This window comes from Penicillium hispanicum, assembly GCF_028827665.1.
Source record: "Penicillium hispanicum strain IBT 35686 chromosome Unknown utg000006l_segment0_segment0, whole genome shotgun sequence".
Taxonomy (NCBI): domain Eukaryota; kingdom Fungi; phylum Ascomycota; class Eurotiomycetes; order Eurotiales; family Aspergillaceae; genus Penicillium; species Penicillium hispanicum.
Window position 1 is genome coordinate 1,521,958 of NW_026623198.1, and position 26,556 is coordinate 1,548,513.

The window sequence follows — 26,556 nt, forward strand, 5'->3', positions numbered from 1 at the left end:
TTTGATTGAATTCCTGCGCCCTGATTGGGCTGGCGGTGTACCTTTCCTTAGTCACCCGCGGCAGAAAAGTGGAAGCGGCCTGGCCGCCGATAACCAACTTTTTTTCCCTTGCCGAGCTGAGATATCTCCGCCGCATTCTCAGTTGCTCGATTATCATTGCGAGCATACAATGACGGACGTTGAAATGTCGAATTCTGCGAGTGCCTCTAAGGCCGAGAAGCTGTATTGCACCCCTCCCCCGACCTCGACATGGATACAAGTCCCAATACCAAACATTCTCAAGATAACACTAACACCTCCAACTCCAGCCCCATCACCGTCTCCAAGCCGACTCCCTACACTTTCGATCTCGGCCATCTCTTGGCCAACGACCCGAATCCCCTGGAACTGCCCCAAGGCGAGCCTCTCAATGCATCGCTGCAAGCGACCGCCCGCGACGGCGCCCAATGCTTGCTCAACCAGCTTCTGACGACATGCAACATCACCTCGTCCGCCGAGCACGGCGTGCTCCTCAGCCTGCCCGCACCCAACACCCTGCTCCCGCGCCACAAGCCGCTCCCCACCCCCAAGCCTCCGACCAAGTGGGAGCTGTTCGCGCGCAAGAAGGGCATCGGCAAGTACAACAACAAGCCCGGCGCGGCGCTGGCAGACAAGGAGCGACGCAAGAAGCTAGTGTACGACGAGGCGTCGGGCGAGTGGGTGCCACGCTGGGGATACAAGGGCAAGAACAAGGCGGAAGACGACCAGTGGCTTGTTGAGGTGGACGAGAAGAACTGGAAGAAGGAGGAGGATGCTGCTGCCAAGGGCAGCTCGATTCGCGGGATGAACCGCGCCGAGCGGAAGGAGAAGATCAAGCGCAATCAGCGCAAGATGCGGGCGAATGAGCGGCGGGCGAAGAAACCCGGTAGTGGTTGAGATCGGTTGTCGAGAGGTCTAGGGCACTGCATTCTGAGTTGTTTCATCTTTTATCTCGGCGTTGGGGGTCGGAGTCGAGGGACTAGTATCATCCTATTTACGATGACTGAATAGAGACTACCTCAAAAGCATTGGTTGATTTTTTCTCAATTACTGAAATTCGGGGATGGGCATATGTTGATTCTCAAAGGAAGTAGTCCACAAAATACAAGAGAACATATATATATATATGTATATATAGAAATCGAGACTCGGCAAGTCCAAAACTTCAGAGTCCTAGTCATACGAATGAGCACAGCTATAACGAGAAGTCCCAAGGAACTTTTGCGGTAGGGACATCAAGTCAATGCGCCCAAAGCCTGTAGAAACGGGCATTCTAATATCCATCTGGGATAGACTATAATGAAGGAGGATTATTTTGACAACAATATTCCAATCTGGTATAAGTTCTATTTTTGGGGTCGGATATATCATGCTGCGGGATACCGTTCTGGCCTAGGAAAAGAATAGCAGTACAGTGAGGGCAGAATAGATGCCATGCTTGTACTATATCTTGGAATTGTATAAACCAAAGCAATGGTCTTCATTGAACCGAAAATGCCCACCCATATCGTTATTGTACAATCCCTGCCATGAGAACGCCTGACACAACAGAGCACAGATGAAAGCAGTCAAAGATAAATTCAAACACGAGAAGCACAAAGATAGAGAAAGCTGCAAAGGGGAATCAGAAACAGCAGCACCGAAGCAAATAGCTAGAAAGCACTAGGTGCAAGGCCAGCTGAAAGACACAAACAAGGACGAGCAAACGAATAGGGATTCATACCACCATTGGCCGGGTCAGAATGTACGGAGAGAAGAGCAAGATATACAAAGAGAGAAGAGAAACCGGACAAGATGGGAAACAACCCGAAGCCGGAGACGCCAGGACATGCACTCCGACAATGCTCGTTCAAAACCAAGTAACAGTTGATGAGTCAAAGCAACACCCAGGTGAGAGATGGAAAGGGGAAAAGGATGCGAAATTTGCAGGTCATTCATGCCGCCATGAAATCAACAACGTTGCCAAGGAACTTGCTATGGTCCCCTCGGATCCGCGGACCATCATCAGCAATGCAGAATTGGGCCAGCCTAATAACAAGAGCCTAATGAAATAGACCAATGGCTCAAGCGAAACACCAAAACCAACATCGTGTCGTCTGCATTTGCAGCACAGTGGAAGGCCTGCAAGCAGGCTGCTTGACAGATCTCATCCCGTCCCTATATCTTGATTGGAGAAAGCGGGGGACCAAGCTCCGGGAGCTGAGAAATGCTTCGAGTGTGCGCGGTTTCGATGGTGGTTGGTTTGGCCTTCCGGCCGCGAGATGTCTCTGGCCGAGGCCGATCTTCTTCAGCCTGCTCGCTGGAGCCAGATGAGACAGCGCGTTCATGAATGGTGGCTTTCTGGGATGCTTCGGCACGGGCTTTCTCCTCGGCTGCCCTGGCTTCCTGCTCGTCCATTTCCTTCTCCATCTGGACAAATTCCTTCTCCGTCCAGCATCCCTGCCAGCACTTCTTCCAGTCGCAGACCAAAAATTGGAAGCAGAAAGCGTCAATCTTCATGCAAGGTTGGAAACAAATGCAAAGGTTGCGGTAGTCCATCTTGTTTTGATCGACATACGAGTGTAGAAGGTTGAGGTGACAGGTGATGGCGAATAGTAGATAGTAGTTGTATGGTGGAAGCTTAGACAGTTCATCGCGGAGCAGCTGCGGGGCGGTGGTGGCGCCCTCGCATTTTCGAGCGATCATGTCCTGGGTCGACTTGGGGAAAAGTTCATCCGGTAGTTCTCGAAGCCAGGCCTTGAATAGGGACCCAATCGTATTGATATCGTAAAGATCGGGTACATCAAAGAGACTGATGTCCAGTTCGGTGTCGAACCTCCTCTGCCAATGCTTGACCTCTCTGCCACTCCCGGGAACTCGGTAGAGACCCTCTTCCTCACACCCCTTGAAATTGAGGTAATCAATACAGCGGTATGGGAGGGCAGGCATCCAGAACTCAGTCTTGTCTCGACAGTCTTCCAGCTTCTTGGCGATGCGTGTCTTCCGGGCTTGCTCAATCAGTGGGAGGTTAATGACAGAGCAAGCATAAGCATCGTCATTGATCAGTTCCCGCTCGTTGGTGCTGCCACTGCGAGTAATCTTGCCGAAGAAACCTTTCCCTGCCTTGCCCAGACGGTCGGCAGCACCGCTTGAGGACTGCTTGAGGCTGTTGAACATGGCAGCCGACGCCCCAGAGACCTGGCCCAGGGAGCCCGAAGTAACCATCGAGCTTCCGTGGCTTCTCTCCTTGCGAAGAGAAGCAGTGTCAGTCTGGCGCTCGGGAGGAGCCAACCCTCCGCGGGTCGGTCGTTGTCCAGTGGCAGTGCGTGGCGGGTGCTGCGCTCCTCCTTGATTGAATTCTTCGAGTTTGGCGAGGCCAGTGGATGGCCGTCGACCGGCGGCCCTATTCCCCGAAGATTCGTCTACACGAATCGATCGAGATCGGGTCAACAGATTGGCGAATCTTGGCTTAGCCTTTCTCGTTGGTGCAAATTCGGACTCAGTGGTTGCGTTCTTAAGACCGGTGTGTTGCGCATGCTTGTCGGAGGATGCAGGACCGTCTTGGTCGAGAGAAGATGTCTGTTAGCCAATATGTTCCTGAATAAAGGCCAAATGGCAGGTAACCCAAAACACTCACTTCTTTCACTCTCGCCTGCCCGGGCGATGGCTCCAGGCAAGTCTGGGGTGGATTCATACAACTTCGGTGCCATTGGCGTCTTTCGGTCTCTTGAGCTGCCACGGCTCCTGGTATGCTCCGCAGAGTTCTCGGAACTATCTGATCGGTGTGCTCTATGTGATGACTTGGGCGCTTTCAGAGTGCCAAAGAACGACTTGGACGCATCGCGGGCGTGTTTTGGCGAATCTTTGGGGAAATATTGAGGGATGGCTGTGATGCCGGGTGTCAAGGGCTCGGGAGTGGGCTCGGTGGATTCCGCAGTCAAGGTCCCTGGTGAGGCAGGTGGAATAGTAGGGCTCGTGGCCTTGCTGCCCGAGTCCTCGGGGACGGAACGAATGGTCGCGCCTTTAAGGAACGGGGAGCTCGACGTTGATTTGGGCGACCGCGGTGTCAAGGGGCTATGTCCTTCCGAGCTCTGGCCGCCGGGAGAGAGGGGAGATGAAAGCTTGTTCAAGTCGGGCTTGACCGAGCTGAGGTCCAAATTGGGCACGTTGGAATTTCGGGACGGCATGTTGGGCGACAATGGAGAGGCCCCCGAGGTGGCTGCAGAGAGGTTTGCAATCAAGATGTTGCACGTTCGATGGGCTCGCGGCAAGGTCTGTCGGATGGGTTGTGACAGCTCTATGTACAGGGGTTCGGGTCAGCATGCGGAATCAGCCAAAGCTGCGGCTGAGGCGTACCTGAATGCTGTAGGCCACCTATGGTCTGACGGCGAGAATCCTCAGCTCCTTGGCAGTGTACGCTCCCACGGAGGATACAGCCTTTGGCAGCTGGTTCGGGGCGAGTGCGATCGAGGACCAGGCGATCGGCGTCGGGGACCGGGCTAGATGAAGGCTATCGAGGGAGTGGGATCTGGAAGGCTAGGGGACACGGGTTAGCGAGGTCATTCATCCAAGAGCCACGAGCAGGACGGATCTAAAAAAAGACCAGGCCATCCGCATGGACGGATGACAGACGCAGGGGGTGAACGGTTCGAGGTCAAGCGGAGGTCTTTGTCGACAAGGCCAGGCACCAGTCCATGACAACAAAGCGCTCCAGGCTTTTCCAGCACCCGCATCTACATATAGGCACACATACTCACCAGAAAAACCCTCATGATATGTCTTTCGACCAATCCGAAATCCAACGGCGGGAGGGTTGGGGATGGTTGTGCCCAGGTCCCCCCCTCTTTTCAGTGCTGCGTTTCGGTCTGGAGGATCGACCAGGGGCTGCGTGGATCACCACACACGGGCACACAGGCACACACACACAGCTGGGAAGATATGGGATCGAATGGATCAACGCCGACGAGATAGCACCAAATGCAGAGCAGGAAAAAAAAGAAACGTAGGGGAGGTGAGAAACGGGGAGAGGATGTCCCCTAACGGAGTTAGCGCACGGCGTGGGTTGGGCCCGGTTTAGTTCAGCGCCAAAAGCACTCAACCTAGTACTTCAGTCCTACACTAGCCTCTTCAGGGCTCACGATCGAAGACAGAAGGTAGAGAATCAAGCGTGAAAGCGGTGGGAGTGTGAACGAGGGGAGACTGAGATCGAGATCGGATCGGATGAAATGCACATTCCACTGGCGACGTGTGGACGATGCAAAGGTCGCAAGTCTGTTCAATGGGGCAGATCACCACAATCGCGGAGACAAGCCCTGAGAAATTTCCGTTGGTGGTTGATGTCTTATATGATTCCATTAGATATTCACTATTATCTTATAATTATATGATGATGATGACCAGGCCCCCTGAGCGGACGTCACTCGATCCAAGGGTCGCCGCGACGTGGGTGACCTAAGAGAACAATCATCGCAGCACGCTCATTCATCATTTGTCGCCAGTCCCACGGTTGCGGGGATGGACCTCATTCCACTCGGACGGCGATGGATCGCCATGCCATTGGAGTGATCGCTTCCATCCCGAACACCAGCACACTCCGAGGATACACGGCGTACGAGTCCCGACATATGTATATCTACACATCTATACATAAGTACGGAAGACTCCATCCACGCCATTCCATCCTCGGTGCTGCCGAATGATTGGAGCGTCTTCCTTCCCTCCCCCACCGTGGACTGGATTCTGGCAGTTGGCCGGAAAATGATGTGCCTGACCTGGCAGCGATGTGCGATACCATTGGTTGATCGCCGGTGGAGCGAGCGCAACGCGCGCGCAAATCCGAGGCTCACATTTGTTCCGGAGTAGCTGCTGTCCACGGTCGTGCTGGTCGCGGGTGTGAGATTAAGCTGGTTCGACCAGAAGACGCCCGGAGCGGTCCACTGCACGGTTCCTGATCCTCTCTTTGTGCGCGGGAGATGGGCCGACGGGACTGATTCTTGCCCGCTCGAGGCTGTCAAAAAAAAAAAAAAAAAAAAAAAAAAGCACAAGTGAATAGGGCAAAGATAGTCGAACTTCGTCAGGGGCAGATCCCGCCGTCGTCAGACGCAACGTGTGCACTGGCGCTTGCACTCCACTCTTCTCTGGCCTTAAATTACATACGAGTTTCAGATGATTCCCACTGATAACGCCTCCCTGCCCCTCTCTGCCCATGGCTCGGATTCTGCCCTAGTTCCAAGTGGGGAGATATGATTTTAGAAACATGTCTTGGCGATGAGCGATGCCTCGTTGTCGCCTGCGGTGGGTTGCACCGTGGGTATGTGACCCCCGGGGGGCCGAGGATCAAAATAGCTCTCCGGCTCTCCGAATGCCGCAAAGGGTGCACTGGGTCTGTCGTTGGCAGACGCGATATCATGTTCCGGAGTGAACGGACTCCACCGTCGTGCGGCCGTTGTGGCCGTGCCCTGCTGCGGTGTCAGCAGCGTCTTGGAACAAATATCCGTCGTCGATCATCCCTGGAGGTTGTCAGAAAAAAGAGACACGCAGGGAAAGCTCGCGCAAAGGCCCTCATAGTGACGACGCCACCTGCAAATCATTTCTATCCTGTCTCGGCTGGTGAAAGGGAGGGCGTAAGTACTGTACCCGGTTGATCGAATGTTCAACGGGGGTGGAATAGTGGAGCGAGGGTTGGAGACATTGATTCGATCTGATTCCCTGAGCAACTTGGTATTCCGCCCCAATGGAATTCCACGCACTGTAGCGATATATACCTCGGTAGTGCTGGCCGGGGATCCTGACCCATTCAGTCTGAAACATGGCGTGGCACATCCAAGACTAGCGCCGGGCGCAAGAATACCGCGGTGCACGGCACGAGCTGGAAGACATTTGATTCAATTGGAAGTCTGCGCATACAGGGCATGACGGAGTAATCGCCAAGTTGACACCGTCTATTCCCGTTCGGGTATAAACTCGTGTACTGGCTGACCGCCCTGTCACGTGCCCACACACCCTTCAAAAAGCCTTTGCAATTCAGCCGAAAAGATCCAATCAGCCATCGTTCGCTTCGGGACTCGACGTGTCCCGCGGCCCTACACAGCCCGGCGGCTCCCGCTCATGCATCTAAGCTTGATGACAGCAGGATCAGAGCATCATCCGTGACTTTCGTTCCCTGGCTGAACAAGCTTTCACCCCCATCCCGGAACTACTAACCCCTTTCGCTCCCTGCAAATCCCCCCGGTCCAATCAAGCGACCTTAGCTTACCCTGGCCACCACGGGCGAATCGGCCCTTCTCCATCCATCTTACAAGTGATGTCCCTGGTATCAGGTCCCGGTAGGGCTGGCGGTACCTCGTCAGACCAGAACCTGCACACTTTGAAACATGTGGCGTACATCAAGAAACTGGACACTGTGCGTGCCTCTCTCACACCGTGCTCCTTAAGCTCCAAATGACGGGGCAATGGTTGACGGTGCCAATAGCGGAAAGATGAGCTGGAGTACTGGCTGACCGAGCACCTGAGACTGAACGGAGTCTACTGGGGCTTGACAGCCCTCCATCTGCTCGGCCACCCCGACGCGTTGCCCCGGGAGGAAACCATTGACTTTGTTCTATCCTGCCAGAAGGACAATGGCGGGTTTGGTGCCGCCCCCGGTCATGACGCACACATGCTCTACACGGTCTCTGCGGTCCAGATTCTGGTCACCGTCGATGCAGTCGATGAACTGGAGAAGAGAGGCCGTGGGGGCAAGGAGAAAGTTGGGTCCTGTACGGCTTCCCCCGTCATCCTGACTGACCGTGCCTGCTCGGTTGTACTAAATAATCATAGTCATCGCGGGCCTGCAGAATCGTGAAGATGGTTCCTTCAAGGGAGATGAGTGGGGTGAAACCGACACTCGCTTCCTCTACGGTGCGCTCAATGCCCTGTCATTACTGGGACTGTTGGACCTCGTCGACGTGCCCAAAGCTGTGAGCTACGTTCAAAGTTGTGAAAATTTTGACGGAGCGTACGGCATCTCTCCCGGTACCGAGTCTCATTCCGGCCAGGTCTTTACCTGTATTGGCGCCCTGGCCATTGCAGGACGCTTGGATCTGGTGAACAGGGACCGCTTGGGAGCCTGGCTTAGTGAGCGTCAGGTCGAGAAGGGTGGCTTCAACGGCCGCCCTGAGAAACTCCCTGATGCATGCTATGCCTGGTGGGTTGGGTCGAGCTTGGCCATGATCGACCGGCTTCACTGGATCGATGGCAAAAAGCTTGCTGCTTTTATCCTGCAATGCCAGGTCCGTGGCGTCGAACGTCTGCCCCGTCCTGTCATGATACTAACCCCGTACAGGACCCCGATGCTGGTGGCTTTGCCGACCGACCGGGTAATATGGTCGATGTCTACCATACTCACTTTGGCCTTGCTGGTCTTAGTCTGCTGGGATATGACGGCCTGCAGGAAGTAGATCCCATCTAGTCAGTGTCACCCTGTTTTGTGATTACGAGTACCTTGCTAACCGCCCAGCAGTTGTATGCCTAAATCGGTGATCAATCGATGCTTCGCACGGTGAACAGTCCTTCAAAGCCCAAACATGTTCCCCTTTCTTCCAGTCCCTCCTGCAATCTAATAACCCGTCGTTCTCTTTTCTCCATGGGCCACGGGATACAATGCGGGAGGAGAATAATGTCCACTTTGACTTATTCCGCTTCATACCATCCCACAATGGCCTAAAGGCTGTTAAGACATCGTGGCACATCTTCACATATGCATAAATAAGCTTATTGATTGCAAGATACCTTCAATTGATGTGACACGTGATTGTGATTGTTCCTTCTCTCCGCGTAGTGTGACTTCGTGCCTTCCTTGCCGGGCCCATTGAGCTGTTCATCCCAACTTGACATGTTTCCATCTGACGCGGCTTAACCTTCCCTCTTGTTCACCCCATCGTCAAGCCCTCATCGCTCCTTCGGCATTCTAGCGCCTTTCACTACATCCGCAATCACGGCCTTGGTGTTTCGTCTCCTGCTTTGGTCCCGCTTTTGTTTGTTACTTCCTTCTGGATTGGTGCATCCGATCACTCCATTGGAAAAATGGATGCTGCAGTGCTGCAGTGCATCATCTGCCCCGGAGAGCCACGATTCAGCGATGTGTCCCACCTGTTGACCCATGTCGCGTCCAAGGCTCATTTGGCCTACTATTTTAAGCTTCAAGTCCGCAGCCACCAGGAAGTCGAGGCTCTCGAGCTCCTCCAGGAGTACGATGATTGGTACAATACCAACAATCTCGCTCAATTGCTTTCCGACCGTTTGACTTCGAAGGAGGCTCGACGGAAGAAGAGGAAGCCTCAAGCTTCAGTGTCGGTTGGTTCCAATGCGCAACAGACCGTCAAGAGACCCCACAAGACCGAGGGGCCAGATCAGATTTCTGCAGAACTGGACGTTCCTAGTTTTCTGGATCCACGTCTAGTGGGATCGTCTGCAGACGTGAAACACGAAGCGAATACCGAAGATTCATCCTTCGTGTCCTGCTACATCACGCCATCTATGTCGTCTGCCATCGCCGATGCTCAGCCGCCCGAGCAAACGAATGCCTTGTCTGGCTCAAGTCGGTCCATGACGAGTGTACAGCCGCATGAATGGCATCATAAGGGTGCTGACCAACCTGGGGAGGCATGTCACATCGCCTTGCCCCAGACACCGAAGCCTCCACGGCTCAGGCATAGTCGGAGTGGGTTGTCTTTGACACGGAACAAGAACGTCCCCGATCCATTTGTCGACGGCGGAGACAACGCCGAGATTACCGACGATATAGAAATGGACAAGGAGCGGGCAGACGAAATGGCGAGACTCAAGGGTATTTTGTGGCCTGGGATGGATATTTTTGATTCGGCCACCCAACAGATGCGACGTAAACGTAACCAGAAAAAGGACGGAAGTGTTTTAAAGATGATGGAGATGACATCGTTGCAGGTGGAGCCCACAGAGCTCGTCTTCTCCCCTACAGGAGTGCTGCGGAAGCAGCGTGTCATTTCGGGAAATGTTGAAGACGACAGCCCCCTCAAGGGCGAGACCCCGATTCCAAAGCGGCGCGCCTCTCGTCCCAAGCGAGAGCCTCTTCACCAGAGCGACCCCAATATACCGCGAGTCCAGGACAGACGACGAGCCAAACGAACTGCGAATCAAAGTCGAAACAATGCTAACTTGGAATTGTTTGATGGCAGCCCTGGAGCCTCTCGTCGCTTTCCTAATCCAAGTGGTTTCGGTCCATCATACGCAGGTGGAGACAGCGAATTCGCTCTCTCTGTTCAGGCATTTGGAAAGCGGCCTCGCACAGCCTTCACTATTTTTGCGGACGACGATGTCCAGGACAAGGCTTTCAAGGATCAGCGTGTGCGATCCAAATTTCCGAGGGAGACATTGACTCCCGCACGTCTGGTTTTAGGCCACAAACCAGAGAACTCAGCCATCAATGGCTGCAGAACTGATCAGCCTTCCCTGGAGAAGGAGAACATTGAGCCCATCATGAACTCCCAAGGCCGGATCGATCTCCACAACTGGCATTCCCCCACCAACTCCGCCTATGTATCCGGGCTTTTCTTCGAGGAGCCCTCCGGCATTGGTCTTGTGCCCGAGGATGAGCTTCACAAGTGCGATTATCGATCCAATCCTCTGCTCGCCCCCGCTTCCAAAATTGGATTTTACGAGAACAATCCGTACGAGGATGACATCACAATGACGAACAACGGTTGGCCAGCTCTTTCACGAGCTGTATCATCCGAGGCGACTGTTTCTGAGGAAGATCAGCACGAGCTTGCTCGGCTTTACCTGGCCGGCAGCGTGGAGTAGATTTATTTGCAAGTATCTCCGCAGGCCTGGTCTCAACCTCTCGGTACCACCTGCAACTCTCCCACTGGCAGACGCAAGTATACAACACTGAGACGCACAGCAGTGGCTGAATTCCTATCCTTTCATTGCAAGCATGAGGACTGAATGTCTTTACACACGGAGTTGATGGTTGGTTGTTGATTGTTACCCACGGTCAAGTTTCAAGGGGGTTGAAGTGTATTCCTCCTGTGATGCTGGTTAGTGGTAGCCCGAATACTGTATGTACTATGCTTATTCTCTGTATGAATACTATTGATCGAGGTTGTATGGACTTCCGATAACAAGTTGACGGCGGGCCGATAAGTAGCTGAGTCAGCCGCCCATTAACGCCCGTCGCGTTTCCCACGCGTCGAGGTTCCTTGCGGAGCGTCGACCAACTGGGGTTCAATCGGGATAGCATTGCTTCCCTTGACTCTAACAGAGTACAATATCCCCGGCTTTAGCCGTCTCGACGTGAAATACACACCGTCACCCACGCCCATCCTTCACCATGGCACCACATTCCTCGCCACCCTCCGCGGCATCGCCGTCCCTGAAGCGCAAGCAACCCACGATCTCGAGCTTTTTCACCCAGAAGACCCCCTCTAGTCAACAACCGCCCACTTCATCCGCCGATTCGGAAGCTGCCCCGGAGAGAACCTCCAAGAAGAGACCGGCATCGCCTGCTGAACCAACCCTCGAATTCAAACAAACAGATCCCATACCAGAAGAGGAGGAGGAGGAAGAAGAGGATGACGACGAAGACGTTGTGGTACGGCCTACAAAGCGAGCTCGAACCAATGGCGCCACCACGCAAGAACTGCGCCGACCCTCTGCAGACGTTCACACAAACCCACCCTCTCAGCTAAGCAGCAGCCAACGCACCGACCTCTTCAAGTTTCAAAGCTCCCCGGCCGTCGCCCCAGCGAGCAAAGAAGGCGAGGAAGACGCCGAAGACGCACAGAGAAGGAAAGAAAGAGAAAAACTGCACCAAAAATTCGTCCGCAAACTCGGCGGCCCGGATTGCTTGGTGGGAATCGGACACAATGCGCCCAGCGACGCAGCGAATGCCATCACGGAGGCGGAGGAGGGCGAGGAAGAAGACGAGCCGGCTCCTCCCCCGCCACCTACTAAAGGCAAGGCCGTTGCGAAAAGGGGCGCTGGCAAGCTCACCCCGATGGAGAAGCAGGTCATTGAGATCAAACGCAAGCACCTGGATACCGTGATGGCGATCCAGGTGGGGTATAAGTTCCACTTTTACGGCGAGGATGCTCGCATTGCGGCGAAGGAGCTGAATATTGTGTGCATTCCGGGAAAAATGAGGTTCGATGAACGTATGCTGCGCCCGCTACTGTGGAGAGTCCTCGTATGCTGATCTTGTGCTCGTCTGCAGATCCGTCCGAAGCCCATATGGACCGCTTTGCTTCTGCTAGCATTCCTGTTCCCCGATTGCATGTCCATGTGAAGCGCCTCGTTACTGCGGGCCATAAGGTTGGCGTTGTGCGACAGATTGAGACAGCGGCGCTCAAGGCCGCCGGCGATAACCGTAATGCACCTTTCGTTCGCAAGTTGACCAACTTGTACACCAAGGGCACGTACGTCGATGACATTGAGGGTCTTGAGGGCCCGGTTGCAGCAGCCGGAGGTGCCTCTCAGGGCACTGGATACATGCTTTGTATCACAGAGACCAATGCCGGAGGCTGGGCCAGCGACGAACGAGTGCATGTTGGGATCATTGCTGTGCAGCCTGCGACTGGTGATGTGATCTACGATGATTTCGAGGATGGGTTTATGCGCAGCGAAATCGAGACGCGGCTGCTGCATATCGCGCCCTGCGAGATCTTGATTGTGGGTGAGATGTCTCGAGCCAGCGAGAAACTTGTGCGGCACCTGTCCGGCAGCAAAGTGAGCACCTTTGGGGACGCAGTGCGAGTTGAGCGGACCTCGAAGAAGAAGACTGCCGCTGCGGAGGCGCACAGCCATGTGTCGAGTTTCTACGCTGGTAAAATGAAGGCCACGGGTACAGAAGAGGATGTCCAGGCTGCCCAGTTACTGCAGAATGTTCTTGGGTTGCCGGAGCAGGTTACGATCTGCTTATCCGCCATGATTGAACATATGACCGAGTACGGACTGCAACATGTGTTTGACCTAACAAAGTACTTCCAGCCATTTTCTGCTCGATCACACATGCTCCTCAATGGAAATACCCTGGTCAGTCTTGAGATCTATCATAACCAAACTGATCACTCGGCAAAGGGCAGTCTCTTCTGGACATTGGATCGCACAAAGACCCGATTTGGGCAACGACTCTTGCGAAACTGGGTCGGGCGGCCGTTGCTGGATAAGGCACGACTGGAGGAGCGAACCAATGCGGTCGAGGAGTTGACGGACCCTTCTCGTACTGTTCCAGTGGAGAGAGTGAGAGGTCTGTTGGCTAAGGTCAAAAGTGACTTGGAGAAGAACTTGATCCGGATTTACTATGGCAAGGTAAGTAACATTTTTTTTTCCTGGCAGCCGTCCAGTACTGAATGGTGGAATAGTGTACTCGGCCCGAGCTTCTCAGTGTTCTACAAACCATGCAAAGGATAGCGATGGACCTTCCAGATGTGAAGTCCCCGGCCGATACAGGGTTTGAAACAACTTTGCTCCGTGAGGCTGTTGCTTCTCTCCCAACGATCCAGGCGGACGTCATTCGGTTCTTGGATAAAATCAACCTCCAAGCTGCCCGGGACGATGACAAGTACTCTTTCTTCCGGGAGGAAGAAGAGACGGATGAAATCAGTGAGCATAAATTGGGCATCGGCAGCATTGAACACGAGCTGCAAGAGCACCTCACTGTAGCGGGAGAGCGCATCGGGAGAAAGAAGGTCGAGTATGCAACTGTGGCCGGCATTGAGTACTTGATCGAGATTGAGAACAATTCGTTGGCAATTAAGAAGATCCCAGCATCTTGGGTCAAGGTCAGTGGCACGAAGAAGCTCTCGCGGTTCCACACCCCCGAAGTGATCCAACTCCTCCGGCAACGCGACCAGCACAGGGAAGCCCTAGCAGCAGCCTGCGACAAGGCCTTCGCCGCATTGCTGGGCGAGATTGCCACCCAATACCAATCCTTCCGAGACTGCGTGCAGTCGCTCGCAACACTGGACTGTCTCCTCTCACTCGCAGCTATCGCCCAACAGCCCGGTTACGTCAAGCCCGAGTTTGTTGAACACCCATGCCTCCACATCGAGCAAGGAAGGCATCCAATGGTCGAGCAATTGTTGACAGATACCTACGTCCCCAACGACACGAATTTAGAACCAGATGCCACGCGCGCGCTTCTGGTAACAGGACCGAACATGGGCGGCAAATCTAGCTACGTGCGACAGGTCGCATTGATTGCAATCATGGGCCAGATCGGCTCATACGTCCCTGCGGCCTCTGCAAAACTAGGTCTCCTCGACGCTGTGTTCACGCGCATGGGCGCCTTCGACAACATGCTCGCCGGCGAGTCAACATTCATGGTTGAGCTCTCCGAAACAGCCGATATCCTCAAACAAGCCACCCCACGGTCCTTGGTCATCCTCGATGAACTAGGTCGTGGCACATCGACCCACGATGGCGTGGCCATTGCCCAAGCCGTGCTGGACCACATGGTCCGCTCAATCCGCTCCCTGACCCTGTTCATCACGCACTACCAACACCTTTCACGCATGGCGCGCTCATTCCCCGACAACGCGCTTCGAAACGTGCACATGCGGTTCACCGAGTCCGGGGAAGATGGGGATGAAAATATCACGTTCCTGTACGAGGTCACCGAGGGTGTCGCACATCGCAGTTACGGTCTCAACGTCGCGCGTCTGGCAAATCTGCCCCCGTCTATGCTGGACGTTGCGCGCACGAAGAGCGCCGAGCTCGAGGAATCCATTAAGCGGAAGCGATTGGCTGCACTTGTTGGTGCTGTAGGTCGCGTTGTAGAGGATCAGGGTTCTGAGTCTGCTACGTCTCAGGATGGTTTACTTGATGGACTGCTCGCGAGTGTTGAGCAGCTGTAGTCCACAAGTAACCATGTAGTCTACCGAGTATCTGGACTCCATGCCTGTTGCTGGACTCTGGCACCTATGTTTGTATTTGTACATTATTCATGGCATGGCCTAGGCCAGGTTTCGGGAAAAGTTGAATATCAACACTGCATTGACATAGCACGCCCCGTCGAGGTCGACCAGTAAGACGCGCGACAAGGAACGGCTGACCGCCCATTGCAGGGCCAATTCCCTTCCTTCGCAGCGTCTTGCTCTTCAAATCTTCCAACATATCCTCTCATTTACCTCCTCTGGTGTTGATCTTCAGTCAAACTAGTGATGGAACTCGAAAATGTTAAGCCGACAGAGGTCGTCTTCCTAAAGAAACTCTTCGCCTCTGCATTCTCAGTCGTATTTCTAGTCAATGTCCGCGACCAGCAATGCATCATGAAGGTGGTATGTCTAGATGATATTTGCAAACTTGATTTTACCTTTGCTCATGTACGAAGCATCATGGGAGGGGGCCGCGACGATACTACGAACCGGCAAACCGCGAACTGGACCTCCATGTCCTTGAATCGACTGCCTACAATCGACTCAAAGAACAAGGACTTTGCGATAGTGGAGTTGTGCCCAATTTTCTAGGCTCCATCAGGAAATTCGATCCATCCCCATGCCAGCCCCATCTGAAGATGTTTCTGGATGACGAATACCTGCCCAGCGCTATCTTCTTGGAGTACATTGCCGGCCTGGAGATGATCGGTCTGCATAATTACACACAGCAACGCATGGACAATATCATCACTGGTATCCGGCAAATACACAAGGCATTAGTGCGACACAGAGATCCCAAACCTAGGAACATGATGGTTGTTACAGACTCTCCGGACAGAATCGTTTGGATCGATTTTGATCGGGCCGAGACGTACAACGAAGAGCAAATTACCACTGAACAGAGAAAGCTTCTAGAGGAGGAGGAAGAGATTGTTGATGGGCTTAAGGTTTGTCTGGTGAGTTCTTCTGTTGCTAATGTGTCCATCCTACTGCAGCTCTTTCCTCGGTCCTTTGTTCTTGGTTTCTAACCACATCAACAGGCATCCGATTACGAAAAAGGGAAGCTCGAGGATGCATATCTATTCTACTGCACCTGATGACATCCTCTCCTTAAGCCAGATGGTGCCAAATTCTATGGGGATCTATCAGATCCGCAAAGTCGCCTCCGTTCTGCTCCCGGATGTCGATATCATGAATAGAGATGGGACATTGCAGAACGCTGTACATGCGGTATTTAAAACCTTCCAGAGGACTGTATGTTTCGTTTTTGCACATAATTATCCATCTATTGTGGACAAAGAAAACATCGGGATTCACAATATTGCCCTCGATCAACCCTGCTGGGGTCGAAAGAGCCATTTCTTTGCAGCTGCTCCGGGAGTGGGCTTTCGCTTATTGCCTCAAGATCTTGAGATCATTTTCATGATGATGAATTCCACACCTATTGAATTGGTAGAGTAGGAGAGTATAATCCGAGAGTCCTGGGCAATTGGATGCATTCTCAATTGGGATCAGAAATATGCCTTGGTACAAGGCCACAAAAGAACCTAAGCTGGATATATACATTTTACGCTATAAATATATTACGATTCATAAATCCAGGTGCATCTGAATATAATTCAGCGCCACGAGCGCATGAATACTCGAGCCGGTCTTGATTTATTGACCGTAGAGCCAGCGCGCATGCCCTCACCCCAGACTCATGCAGGGAAGCATTCAAGTTGTACCTAGGTAATTAGGCTTCGTTGGTCTCCAGCGGTCAAGATTGCAGATCACAATGATGGATAGCATGGAATTACAGAGTGTGCAAGCGCAGGCATGATCTACAACCCCTACGAGAACTGCCTGCCGTCGCTCTCAACATCATAGAACCGGAAGTTTCAAATGTTTTTGTTTTTCCATTGTTCTTTTAGTCGGACCTGGTTTCAGTCACGGCGTCCTTAGGAGGCCAAAGGGCCAGAAAAAAGCACATCACAACCTCGTTTGTCGCATTGAGCCCATGCAAACACGCCGAATGGACGTGTGTATGTAGTAAAACACCAGACCAAACCAGACCAGACCAGACCATCCCACAAATCCACAGCCATCGCGCAACCTCATTTCATTTCTCATATAAACAGGGTTTTGGATCTGCTCGTTCTCTCCATCTCTCTCTCCCGTTCGGAGCCCCTGATCGACTTGCAGGACTCATCTGTGGCCAAGAGCCACAGATAGAAGTCCATCCACCCATTGTCAACACCTGCATTCGATCATCGGAAAGCGTAGAAAACGGCCCCAAAGGTCGAGTGGTGGGTGAAACGGGCGGCGCGGCGGTTGAGGTTGAGGAGGCGGGGAGTCAGAGATACGGCAAGAAAGGAAAGCGGGAACAGAGTTTTGGCCGAAGAACGATCAAGGAAAACCGAACGTGAGGGATATGCGAGAGACGAAGAGAGACGAAAGACAGAGCGCGGGTGAAATGTCGTTTTGGAGGGATTTTTTTTAACGGAGACGGCGGGCCTCACGTTCGGACTCGAGCAGGCACAGGATGTCGTCGACACGGACTGTAAGTGCGAAGGATGTTGCGTTAGTGGAATAGGTTTGGAGATTGTGCGATTTTTGGCCGTCCACAAAAAATTCCCCCTCCAGTGCCAGGATCTGCAATATGCGCCTGATATTCCCTCCTCTTGATTGTGATGTACCAAATATCCTCCAGGGAAGGGGCTGAAAAGAAATATCGACATACCCGGGCCCTTGACGTTACGGATGATGGAGCGGGAGGTGTCGTCCATGAACTCGACGCGGACCTGGGTGACACCACCACGGGAACCTAAGCAGAGCAAAAATCACAAATCAGCATTTCTGGCGCTTAGAAAAATGTGCCGCATCTTCATTTTCGAGTCGGTTTCGGTGATTTGAGGGGCATGGAACGGGTTGTTCCCCGTGGATCTCGAATCTCGAATTTGTGCGAGCTTGGGCTTGGGACTGGGATAGCACGTACCGGTGCGGCCGAGGACACGGGTCACCTTGACGAGCTTGACGGGCTGCTTGCTGGAATCCATCTTGGAGGAAGAGGGTGAGCTCGGACGACGAGGTTGGAGGGTGTTTGGGTGGACTGAAAGAAGAGGCGGATGTGAAGATGATTTTGCCTTGTGTGGGTTGCAAATTACGCGAGGGCTCAGGGCTGTCGACACCTGAACCGTCGGGTGTCCAGCTGAGTCATTGGATCTGCAATCGCCTGACACCTGATAATTCAGGCATCAAGTACCTGGACCATTCATACTCGCTATGCTCCTGATGTTGGCCCAAGTCTTTCTATATTTCCATCTAGCTCGATAGTTAAGTTCTACCAACCCAAAGTATTCATGCCATGCGATGAACATGTCCAATGCCTCCACGTGGGGCCATTCGTGGCTGTCGACTGCCTCGGCCTTGGTTCTTGGTCCCCCCGATCCCGCGTCACCGGCGCCGACCGATCGCTGCCCCTCCAATTTCTGCCGCAAAGAGCTCCGGTCTTTCCTTCTCAACTGGCCCGCGCGACTCTGACAGTCTCAATTGCATAGAGACTCATAGCTGTCCCTGGAATTGCAAGTGACCTGATTTCTCACATTTGTCAACTGCGTCTTTCCTGTGTCCTTTACCCTCAAAAACTCCATCCGCATTGCCCCGCGCCGCCGCGCTCTATCGCCATGGATCTCGTCAACCAGTGAGTCAATCTCTAGAATTCCATCATTCCAGAGTCTATACTTACGCGAACCTCCAATTAGCCTGGAAGGAAGACTCCTTTTCGCCGTGCCCAAGAGTAAGGTGACCTCCATCCTCGCTGCATGACTCATAGCTATACCTGCAAACCGCCCACCACTTCCAACCCAGTCGCAATGAATTCGAACTAATAGCGCATCTTCAATCCAGAGGGACGCCTGCAACAAGCAACCCTGGACCTACTGGCCGGCTGCGATGTCCAGTTCCGCCGCGAAACCCGCCTCGACATCGCGCTGGTGAAGAACCTGCCGATCGCACTCATCTTCCTGCCCGCCGCAGACATCCCCACCTTTGTTGGCGAGGGCCGCGTCGACCTGGGTATCACTGGCCGTGACCAGGTTGCCGAGCACGACGCTACTCTCGCGCGCGGTGAGGTTTCCGGCGTTGAGGAGATCCTCGACCTGGGCTTCGGCGGCTGCAAGCTGCAGGTGCAGGTGCCCGAGAAGGGCGACATCGCCGAGTCCAAGCAGCTGATCGGCCGCAACGTTGTGACCAGCTTCACTGCTCTGTCTGAGGCGTTCTTCTCCAAGCTGGAAGGTACCGGCGAAGGCCAGAAGCCCAGCACGAAGATCAAGTATGTCGGTGGCAGTGTCGAGGCTGCCTGTGCGCTGGGTGTTGCCGACGGCATCGTGGATCTCGTTGGTAGGCCATCCCATTTTAATCCCGATATTTATTACCTGCTTCTTAGAGTACGGATTGCTGACTGGATGACGATCGGTAGAATCCGGTGAGACTATGAAGGCCGCCGGGCTCAAGGCCATTGATACTGTTGTTGAGAGCACTGCCGTGCTGGTCAAGTCCCGCGACACAAACAACGATCTCCTGAACCTCATCACCTCCCGTATCCGCGGCGTGATCACCGCCCAGAAGTTCGTGCTGTGCCAGTACAACATCCCCCGCTCCGAGCTGGTGACCGCGTCCAAGATCACACCCGGCAAGCGTGCGCCCACCGTCACTGCGCTCGAGGAGGAGAACTGGGTGGCGGTCAGCTCAATGGTTGAGAAGAAGCGTATCGCGACTGTGATGGACGAGCTGATCAAGGTCGGAGCCACGGATGTCCTGGTCCTGAACATTGCCAACTCGCGGACGGACTAGAGTGGTCTTTTGGGGACGTCTTCTTCCCTTTCTCGTTCTTTCCTTTGTTTCGTTTGGATTACAGCATGTTCTGCTTCATGATTGGGTTCTTTCTCGTGTGCCAACCTATTCTCCTTGATGATATCTCCCCTGTGGTGCACGTTTTGTCTGGGATCCTTTTTGATTAATCTATGTTGCGAAGACAAAAAAGATGCGGTCGAGATCTCCATCTCACAGAGACGTATATAGAGCATTGGGTTAAGCGATTTGGGTAATAAAAAAAGGGATATCAAGTCATTGTACACATTTTCGTCTGTTCTCGTGCTCTATGTGTTTTCTATATATGCATCTCTTCTGCTCGCCAAGCGTAGAAGTATAGTACAATGCAATCCGCCAAAATCCAACGCCAAAAGGCAGACACCACCCACATGATAAGTAAACATGAAATCATAGCGCATAGCGGTGGTATCATCAGAACGAGACAAATCAGAACTTCAAAAATCAAATGCAATGCCGGAATCAAGCCCAGCCTTAAACCGCGCGAGGAATATTAGCATTCGTCCGGGCGATACCCAACCCCACGCCCTCCCTACGCCCCCGAAGAATCGCCCTCAAACACTGTCCCACCCCCTCCAGATCGCCTAACAACCCGACATGCCCGCGGTCGCTCTTGACCAGGCCATCCTTGATGACCCGGTAGCCGGGCGGCAGCATCGCCGCCGTCGCGAGGCAGACGCCATCCCCCGCAGCGAAGGCGAGGTCGTCGTACGCGTCTTGGTGCTTGATGGCCTCGCGCGAGGCGACGCGGGCGCCGTACAGCGTAGGCACGGTCTTGCCGAACAGCACTGCGGCGGGCGGGTAGCGGTTGTCGGACTGGTGGGCGGGCTGGAAGGCCAGCTCGGACTTGAACTGCTTGACCTCGGCGAGGGTGCGCTGGAGGTACTCGGCCGCGACGGCGCGAGGGATGGTGCAGGTGGTGGAGGCCTTGGTGGTAGCGCCTGCGCGCGGGTTCGCGACTGGGCCGACGAGGCCGTCGATCTGTGGCATGAAGGTGTCGTTTACCTTGTCGGAGGCGGAGGCTGCCAGGTTCGACGGCGTGGAGGTTGTGACGGGGAGAGTGCGGGCTGTGCGGGGAGGGTTGCGGGGCGACAAGTCTTCTTCTGGGGTCGTGGAGTCGGTCGCATCGGATAGATCTTGCAGGTTCACGTCGGCGAGCTCGTCGCGCGGGCCGAGGGAGAATCGCTTTCCGATTGAGGCGAAGTCTTTGAAGCTTCGACCGGCCGTGAGCGCGGGGAGGGCCGGGTTGATGCAGGGAGAGAGATGGTGCTTGTCCCAGTTGTTGGGGTCGAAGAAATCCACACGATATTCTTCTTCGGTATGCTTGTCAAGGAAGCAGTGGCCGTCTTCGGGGAGTAGGGCAAAGCTGGTCCGGAAGGTGAAGTTTACCTGGGCTGTCAGGACTCGCGAACTGAGCAGGACGTCGTCGCCATTCCGCAGCGGGCCGAGGATGTTCACGCAGTGCTGCGGCACTCCGGCGTACACGACGCCGGCAAAGAGGTCAGGTCGCTGATTGACTGCGTGCCGGGTAATGAGACCCCCCAGACTGTGGGCAATGACCACGGCGCCGCGTCGACTGCCCTGGCCCGAGCCCGTGTTCGACGACTGGTTGCTCGGCAAGCCTTCCAAGAACTCGATGAGCCTTCGGGAAAGCAGATCGGGACTCAAGCGCCAGTCATATCCGTAGTCCCAGACACGAAGATCTCCACGCACGGCATTGTCGCACTTGCGCAGCCGCTTCATTAGCCGCCGACATACATCCACGGGGCCCACATGGGACAGGACGCCGGACGGGATGATGGACTCTTCCATGCGCTCCTCGTCTTCCCTGGTAAGACCAACCTCCAAATCGACCTTGCGCAGGTTCAAGCCCACCTTCATTGGCACCCATAGTTGTCGGTGCGGCGGCTTTGCAGACCGCAAGATCGAACCGCGGTATCCCCCCAGAACCACCACGTCGCCCGTCAATTCCGACATGGCTTCTTCCAGAATGGGATGCGTGGACTGAGGGTTCGCCCGAGGAGGCGGCGGCGGCGTCGCGGATCGATGCGCTGATGCTCCGTTAATACCCTTGTCAGCAGCCGGAGGCGCCGACTCATTGAAGAAAGGACGAGAGGTCCAATCGTTGCGAATATCCTGCAGGTGCAAGCTCGGCATGCTGAGCAGCCGACTGCTCGAATCCTGCAAACTGTCCTTGATTGCCTTGAATCGACTGTTGACTTGCGAATGTACATTCTCGTACAGCGGCCGCTGCTCGAGCGAGGAGGCCGTGGACGAAGCTCGCAAGTACAGGGACTGATCAGAGGACGACCTGCGCAGACTCGGCGGGCGCCCGGGCATCGCCGCACTGGGCCGTCTAGTGAAAGAGTGTTTCACCGCGGACCTCTCATCCAGCGTCCGCAGCTCGGAGATGGGATGGGCATCATCGCCCTCGAAGTCGTCGTGGCCGGCCTCATGGGTCGTCCGCGGCGAAGGCGGATTTCGCCGATCCAGCGACGACGTCCTCGGCTGTCTGCTCGAGGCTTCGACCGTCTGGCTCCGCGCGCGATTCTGGGCATTGCTGGTGCGGAAGGGGAGCGAGGGCCGTTTGGCCAACGAGCCCAGGTCCGGCAGGAATTTCTTCAATTCACCCGACCAGGCCCGCGGGCGGCGGGGCAGCGAGGTCTTGAGCAGCGACCGGGTCAAGCTGGAGCGGAAGCTCGCCGCAGAGTCTTTCGACTCGGCCAAGACGGACGCAGGGAAATCTCGGTGGGGACCTCGTGGCGGGCGCCGTTGCTCCACCGACGTGGACGGCGCAGGCGGATGCGTCGCCCGTTGACCGGCGCGCAGGGCTTGTCCGTGGGCGCCCAATTTCGGGGCCGCGCGAGCTGGCGGCTCGACTGATTCCGGCTCGGCCGTCAGCTGGGAGAGGAAGAGGCCGTCCTCGCCGACGGTGTCCGGGACGCTGGGAAAGTAGCCGCCCTGCTCTTCGAGTATGCGGTTCTTCTCCTCGGCGGGCGTGGCGCGCGCCTTCATGCGGCTCTGGGCGCGGCCGATGCTGATGCCCACGACATCGCTGGCGGCGTCCTCGTCGGCGTCGTTGGCGTCGGTCGGGAGTGGCTCGTCGCTATCCGAGCTGGAGAAGGAGGCGTAGTGGGAGGGGGACTCGGAGGCGAGGGCATTGGACGATTCAGACGAGTATGATTCCTGCGGTTTCCGCATCGGCGGCGGCTGTGATGGCCGCGGACTAGAGCTGGTGGGATCAACGCCCGCCGCCGCGGATTCTCGTAGACCCGGCTGGTCGGCAGCGAGAGAGCCCATGGCGAACACGACAAGCGAGAGGAGCTCAAATGGGACAAATTGATTCAGGGCATTCGGTCGCACGAGAGATGTGCAACGAGGCAGAAACCGGACTCGGCGTCGAGCTCGGACTTGCCCATGTATGATGCAAACGGACCAAGTGGGCGATGCAGTGCGACGCCGCGAGAAGATCGCCGATCGCCGATCGAGACCCAATGCAATCTGTGCTGCCACGAAGATCTATCGTCACAGTTCAACGTGCTGGTTGCTGTTGCTCTTTTTTTTTCCCCTCCAAGAGCGGGCAGCGACTCATTAATAAGAACGCCGGCTCCACTGTTCCACTCGCACAGCCTCCGGCTCGTCCGGAGTCCAAACTCGGTCGATGGTCAAGTACGAGTACGAGAGGAAGAGATGGGAGAGGACGAGATGAAAGAATGCAAATGGAATCAAAGCCACACGCAAGACGCAGCCTCGTTAGGCCCGCCCGTTTGGCCCGTTTGGCCCCAACCGTCGCTGCGACTACTCGTTTAGGAGCGTCGCCGTTGCACTTTGAGGATTGACAATCGACAACGCTGATGTCAGTGATGTGTGGATCGACGCGTGTTGTTGCGTGGTTCTCTGACCACCGCATACACCTTGTCTACAACACTCAAGACTAGCAACATGATCAAAGCTTGTCTCCGTACTTTTGTCGGGCCAATCATCTTCAGTCGACCGCAGCATCACACCCCAATGCCTCGTGCAGAAGTACCTGAGTACATATATGGAGATTGAGACCACTAGGTATACATGATTCAGCGCAAGACACGACCTATATCTATTTCAGCGTGAGCTTCAGCTTCCACTTCGCCGACGCGGTGCCTTGCCCGACATAAACTCGCCAGACCGCACCTCACGCTCGCCACGACGGGCAATCTCCTCGTTGCGCTCGGCACTCTCATCCGATCCAAATGCCCTGTCAACCGCCGACGTGAGCGCTCCTCGGAGCGACTCGCCCGCGCCCTGTTCTGCGTCAGCACCAAGCCATACCTCTGGAGAGAGTACTCCACGGGGAACAACGGACATGAATGCTGGCGGCAGCTCCTTTCACCCCTTTCCCAGCACCCTCACCTGCACGCGCAGACCGCGAGTCCTTCGAATTGGTGGCCGCCTCGTCTTCGATCCGTGCGCGTTGTACCGTGCTCGGCGCATGCTGGATCCGAGCGTCTTGCCCGGCCGTCTGGTCGTAGCTGTCGGGCGGCGAGGCTGGTTGGTGGTGGTGTTGATGCGGTCCGCCGGCGGAGGACTTGGTATAGCTTGCCCCGGTGGCTGGATTGTAGCCCTCCGTGGCTGGATTGTATGAAGCTCTGGTATCGCGCGAGCCAAGCGGATCGCCGGGAGCGCCGGTCGAGGAGCCGTGGGAGATGCCGGCGCGGTTGGATGGGGATCCTTGCTGGTATTGGCGCATGATGGTAGTCAATTGTGGTTGCTCAGATGGCCAGCTGGGAAGATACAGGTCGCGGTCGAGGAAATCGTTATAGTTATAGCTAACCAACGAGTGGTTTGTTCTGTCCATGACGTCAGGGTGAACGCAGAGCAGCATCGCATCCAAAAGCTAGTGATACATTTTGCCCCGGAAAGTGGATCGAAGTATACCAAACTACTTTTGTTATGCTCTACAGTGCCCTTGAATCATCCCATCTCGACTCTGGCGGCGTCCCAGCTGTGCACCTATACATTATACACCGTTATGCAGGGCGATCGCCACGAGCCGAGGTCCAATCTTCACGGTGGAGCAGTTTGCCCAATCTGGGGTTGCTCCGATTGTCGATCTCTCCATTGATGTACTCTCCCTGCTTCGTTTTCTTTCCTTCACTCTCCCTCTCCCATCCATTCTCCCCGCCATGTCCTACAAGCAAATCATCTATAACACGCCACCGGCCCCGGCCATCGACCCGTCCCTCACCTCGGGCACCTTTCGCCTCCACACCGTCCCCAAGCCCAACAATGTCCCCGCCGACAAGCTACTCGTGCGCGTGCACTACCTCTCCCTCGACCCAGCCATGCGCCAATGGCTAACTGCCAAGCGCTCCTACATCGCCCCAGTCGAGCGCGGCGCCGTGATGCGCGGCCAGAGCATCGCGCAAGTCGTCGCCGTCGGCCGCGACCTCGCCGCCCAATTCCAGCCCGCCGACTGGGTCGTCGCCTACTCGGGCTGGCAAGAATACGCGCTCGTCGGCGCCCGCGAGGTCGAGCGGGTCACCGTCCCGCCCGGCGGCCGCCCTACGGACGCCATGTCGGTGCTCGGAACGACGGGGCTGACGGCGTACTTCGGCATGACCGAGGTCGGACGACCGCGCGCCGGCGACACGGTGGTGGTCTCAGGCGCGGCGGGCGCCACGGGCATGATCGCGGGCCAGATCGCGAAGATCAAGGGCGCCAAGCGCGTGGTCGGGCTGGCCGGCAGCGCGGCGAAGTGCGCGTTTCTGGTGCGCGAGCTGGGTTTCGACGCGGCGGTCAACTACAAGGACCCGGAGTGGCGGCAGCAGCTCAAGGCTGCCACACCGGAGTATATCAATGTGTTTTTCGATAATACCGGCGGCGACATCCTAGATGCGTGTCTGGCGCGGGCGGCGCGGGAGTCGCGCTTTGTGATCTGCGGTGCTATCAGCCAGTATAATGCCGCGAAGCCGCAGGGGCCGGCGAGCTTCATGAATGTTATTGTGAGTTGCTTCTGCGGAGGGGGACCTGGGGGGTGCTGATACTGATCGGGTGTACAGTCGCAACGAATTACGATCAAGGGCTTCATTGTCTTTGATTATGCTAAGAAGTATCCGGCCGCGCTGCAGGAGCTGGCCTCCTGGATTGCGCAGGGTAAGCTGAAGCGCAAGGAGCACATTGTGCCTGGTGGCTTGGAGGGAGCGCCACAGGCACTGGTTGACTTGTATGCCGGTGTGAATACGGGCAAGATGATGGTTGAGGTTGCCCCTGTCAGCGAGGCACTGGGCGTGAAGGCGAAGCTCTAGATGGCTCAGAGGCCTATTACAATTGTGCATATTTAGGAAGGCTTCATATTTATATGCCTGTGATGATCATCACTCGACCAGGCGGCATCACGGATGCCTTGATATAAGGGAGCAATTTAAGGGTCAAAGTAAAAAGCATTCAGAATCAAACACAACAGTCCCGCTAGCACAGGATCAGCATCGATCTAAAGCAGAACCTGCAGATGTCCTTAGTACTTGTCACTAAATCTGTTATGGAACGTAGTAAGGAGTCGGTGCGAGGACTGGCGCAAGTCTTAATGCCCATATCGATAATGTAGAGCCCGCTAAGACAACGACCTAAGTAACATATTCACGGTGTAGTAGTGCTGGGAGCACTCTAGTGACTGTGGGGCGCGTCGAGGCTCTGATACTTGCAGCGATCATCGACGTCACTCTGATAAATCTACCTTCACCAACCCGGTTGTGCACCAAGCAATGCCCATTCCAATCACTGGCCTTGCACCTACCACAATTCTGGGAATCTGAAAGAGGGC

At 55.1% G+C, this 26,556-nt stretch overlaps 11 protein-coding genes across 11 annotated transcripts; 7 read left to right on the forward strand and 4 right to left on the reverse strand.

The window, feature by feature from the left end:
- Window positions 1-249: 249 nt before the first annotated feature.
- N7459_006897 (ribosome biogenesis protein RRS1) lies at window positions 250-915 on the forward strand (the record flags this gene model as incomplete). The annotated part of the gene is made up of 1 exon (XM_056946065.1): window positions 250-915. The coding sequence occupies one exon, from the start codon at window positions 250-252 to the stop codon at window positions 913-915; it is 666 nt and encodes a 221-aa protein (XP_056798064.1).
- Window positions 916-2,175: 1,260 nt separating this feature from the next.
- N7459_006898 (uncharacterized protein) lies at window positions 2,176-4,184 on the reverse strand (the record flags this gene model as incomplete). Its single annotated transcript, XM_056946066.1, has 2 exons — window positions 2,176-3,557; window positions 3,635-4,184. The coding sequence occupies 2 exons, from the start codon at window positions 4,182-4,184 to the stop codon at window positions 2,176-2,178; spliced, it is 1,932 nt and encodes a 643-aa protein (XP_056798065.1).
- Window positions 4,185-7,300: 3,116 nt separating this feature from the next.
- Window positions 7,301-8,446, forward strand: N7459_006899 (Rab geranylgeranyltransferase subunit beta BET2; the record flags this gene model as incomplete). The annotated part of the gene is made up of 4 exons (XM_056946067.1): window positions 7,301-7,399; window positions 7,469-7,754; window positions 7,816-8,267; window positions 8,321-8,446. 4 exons carry the CDS (start codon window positions 7,301-7,303, stop codon window positions 8,444-8,446), a joined length of 963 nt encoding a protein of 320 aa, XP_056798066.1.
- A 614-nt stretch (window positions 8,447-9,060) lies between these two features.
- Window positions 9,061-10,815, forward strand: N7459_006900 (uncharacterized protein; the record flags this gene model as incomplete). Its single annotated transcript, XM_056946068.1, has 1 exon — window positions 9,061-10,815. The coding sequence occupies one exon, from the start codon at window positions 9,061-9,063 to the stop codon at window positions 10,813-10,815; it is 1,755 nt and encodes a 584-aa protein (XP_056798067.1).
- A 529-nt stretch (window positions 10,816-11,344) lies between these two features.
- Window positions 11,345-14,867, forward strand: msh3 (mismatch repair protein MSH3; the record flags this gene model as incomplete). Its single annotated transcript, XM_056946069.1, has 3 exons — window positions 11,345-12,167; window positions 12,227-13,320; window positions 13,374-14,867. The coding sequence occupies 3 exons, from the start codon at window positions 11,345-11,347 to the stop codon at window positions 14,865-14,867; spliced, it is 3,411 nt and encodes a 1,136-aa protein (XP_056798068.1).
- Window positions 14,868-15,173: 306 nt separating this feature from the next.
- N7459_006902 (uncharacterized protein) lies at window positions 15,174-15,985 on the forward strand (the record flags this gene model as incomplete). Its single annotated transcript, XM_056946070.1, has 3 exons — window positions 15,174-15,290; window positions 15,344-15,844; window positions 15,929-15,985. The coding sequence occupies 3 exons, from the start codon at window positions 15,174-15,176 to the stop codon at window positions 15,983-15,985; spliced, it is 675 nt and encodes a 224-aa protein (XP_056798069.1).
- Window positions 15,986-17,366: 1,381 nt separating this feature from the next.
- On the reverse strand, window positions 17,367-17,926 carry N7459_006903 (40S ribosomal protein eS28; the record flags this gene model as incomplete). Its single annotated transcript, XM_056946071.1, has 3 exons — window positions 17,367-17,428; window positions 17,611-17,694; window positions 17,866-17,926. 3 exons carry the CDS (start codon window positions 17,924-17,926, stop codon window positions 17,367-17,369), a joined length of 207 nt encoding a protein of 68 aa, XP_056798070.1.
- A 627-nt stretch (window positions 17,927-18,553) lies between these two features.
- Window positions 18,554-19,721, forward strand: N7459_006904 (ATP phosphoribosyltransferase; the record flags this gene model as incomplete). Its single annotated transcript, XM_056946072.1, has 4 exons — window positions 18,554-18,570; window positions 18,632-18,666; window positions 18,777-19,268; window positions 19,348-19,721. 4 exons carry the CDS (start codon window positions 18,554-18,556, stop codon window positions 19,719-19,721), a joined length of 918 nt encoding a protein of 305 aa, XP_056798071.1.
- Window positions 19,722-20,231: 510 nt separating this feature from the next.
- N7459_006905 (uncharacterized protein) lies at window positions 20,232-23,057 on the reverse strand (the record flags this gene model as incomplete). Its single annotated transcript, XM_056946073.1, has 1 exon — window positions 20,232-23,057. One exon carries the CDS (start codon window positions 23,055-23,057, stop codon window positions 20,232-20,234), a length of 2,826 nt encoding a protein of 941 aa, XP_056798072.1.
- An 813-nt stretch (window positions 23,058-23,870) lies between these two features.
- Window positions 23,871-24,483, reverse strand: dprC (the record flags this gene model as incomplete). The annotated part of the gene is made up of 2 exons (XM_056946074.1): window positions 23,871-24,013; window positions 24,066-24,483. The coding sequence occupies 2 exons, from the start codon at window positions 24,481-24,483 to the stop codon at window positions 23,871-23,873; spliced, it is 561 nt and encodes a 186-aa protein (XP_056798073.1).
- Window positions 24,484-24,919: 436 nt separating this feature from the next.
- Window positions 24,920-26,041, forward strand: N7459_006907 (NADP-dependent oxidoreductase; the record flags this gene model as incomplete). Its single annotated transcript, XM_056946075.1, has 2 exons — window positions 24,920-25,738; window positions 25,796-26,041. 2 exons carry the CDS (start codon window positions 24,920-24,922, stop codon window positions 26,039-26,041), a joined length of 1,065 nt encoding a protein of 354 aa, XP_056798074.1.
- Between the last annotated feature and the right edge of the window lie 515 nt (window positions 26,042-26,556).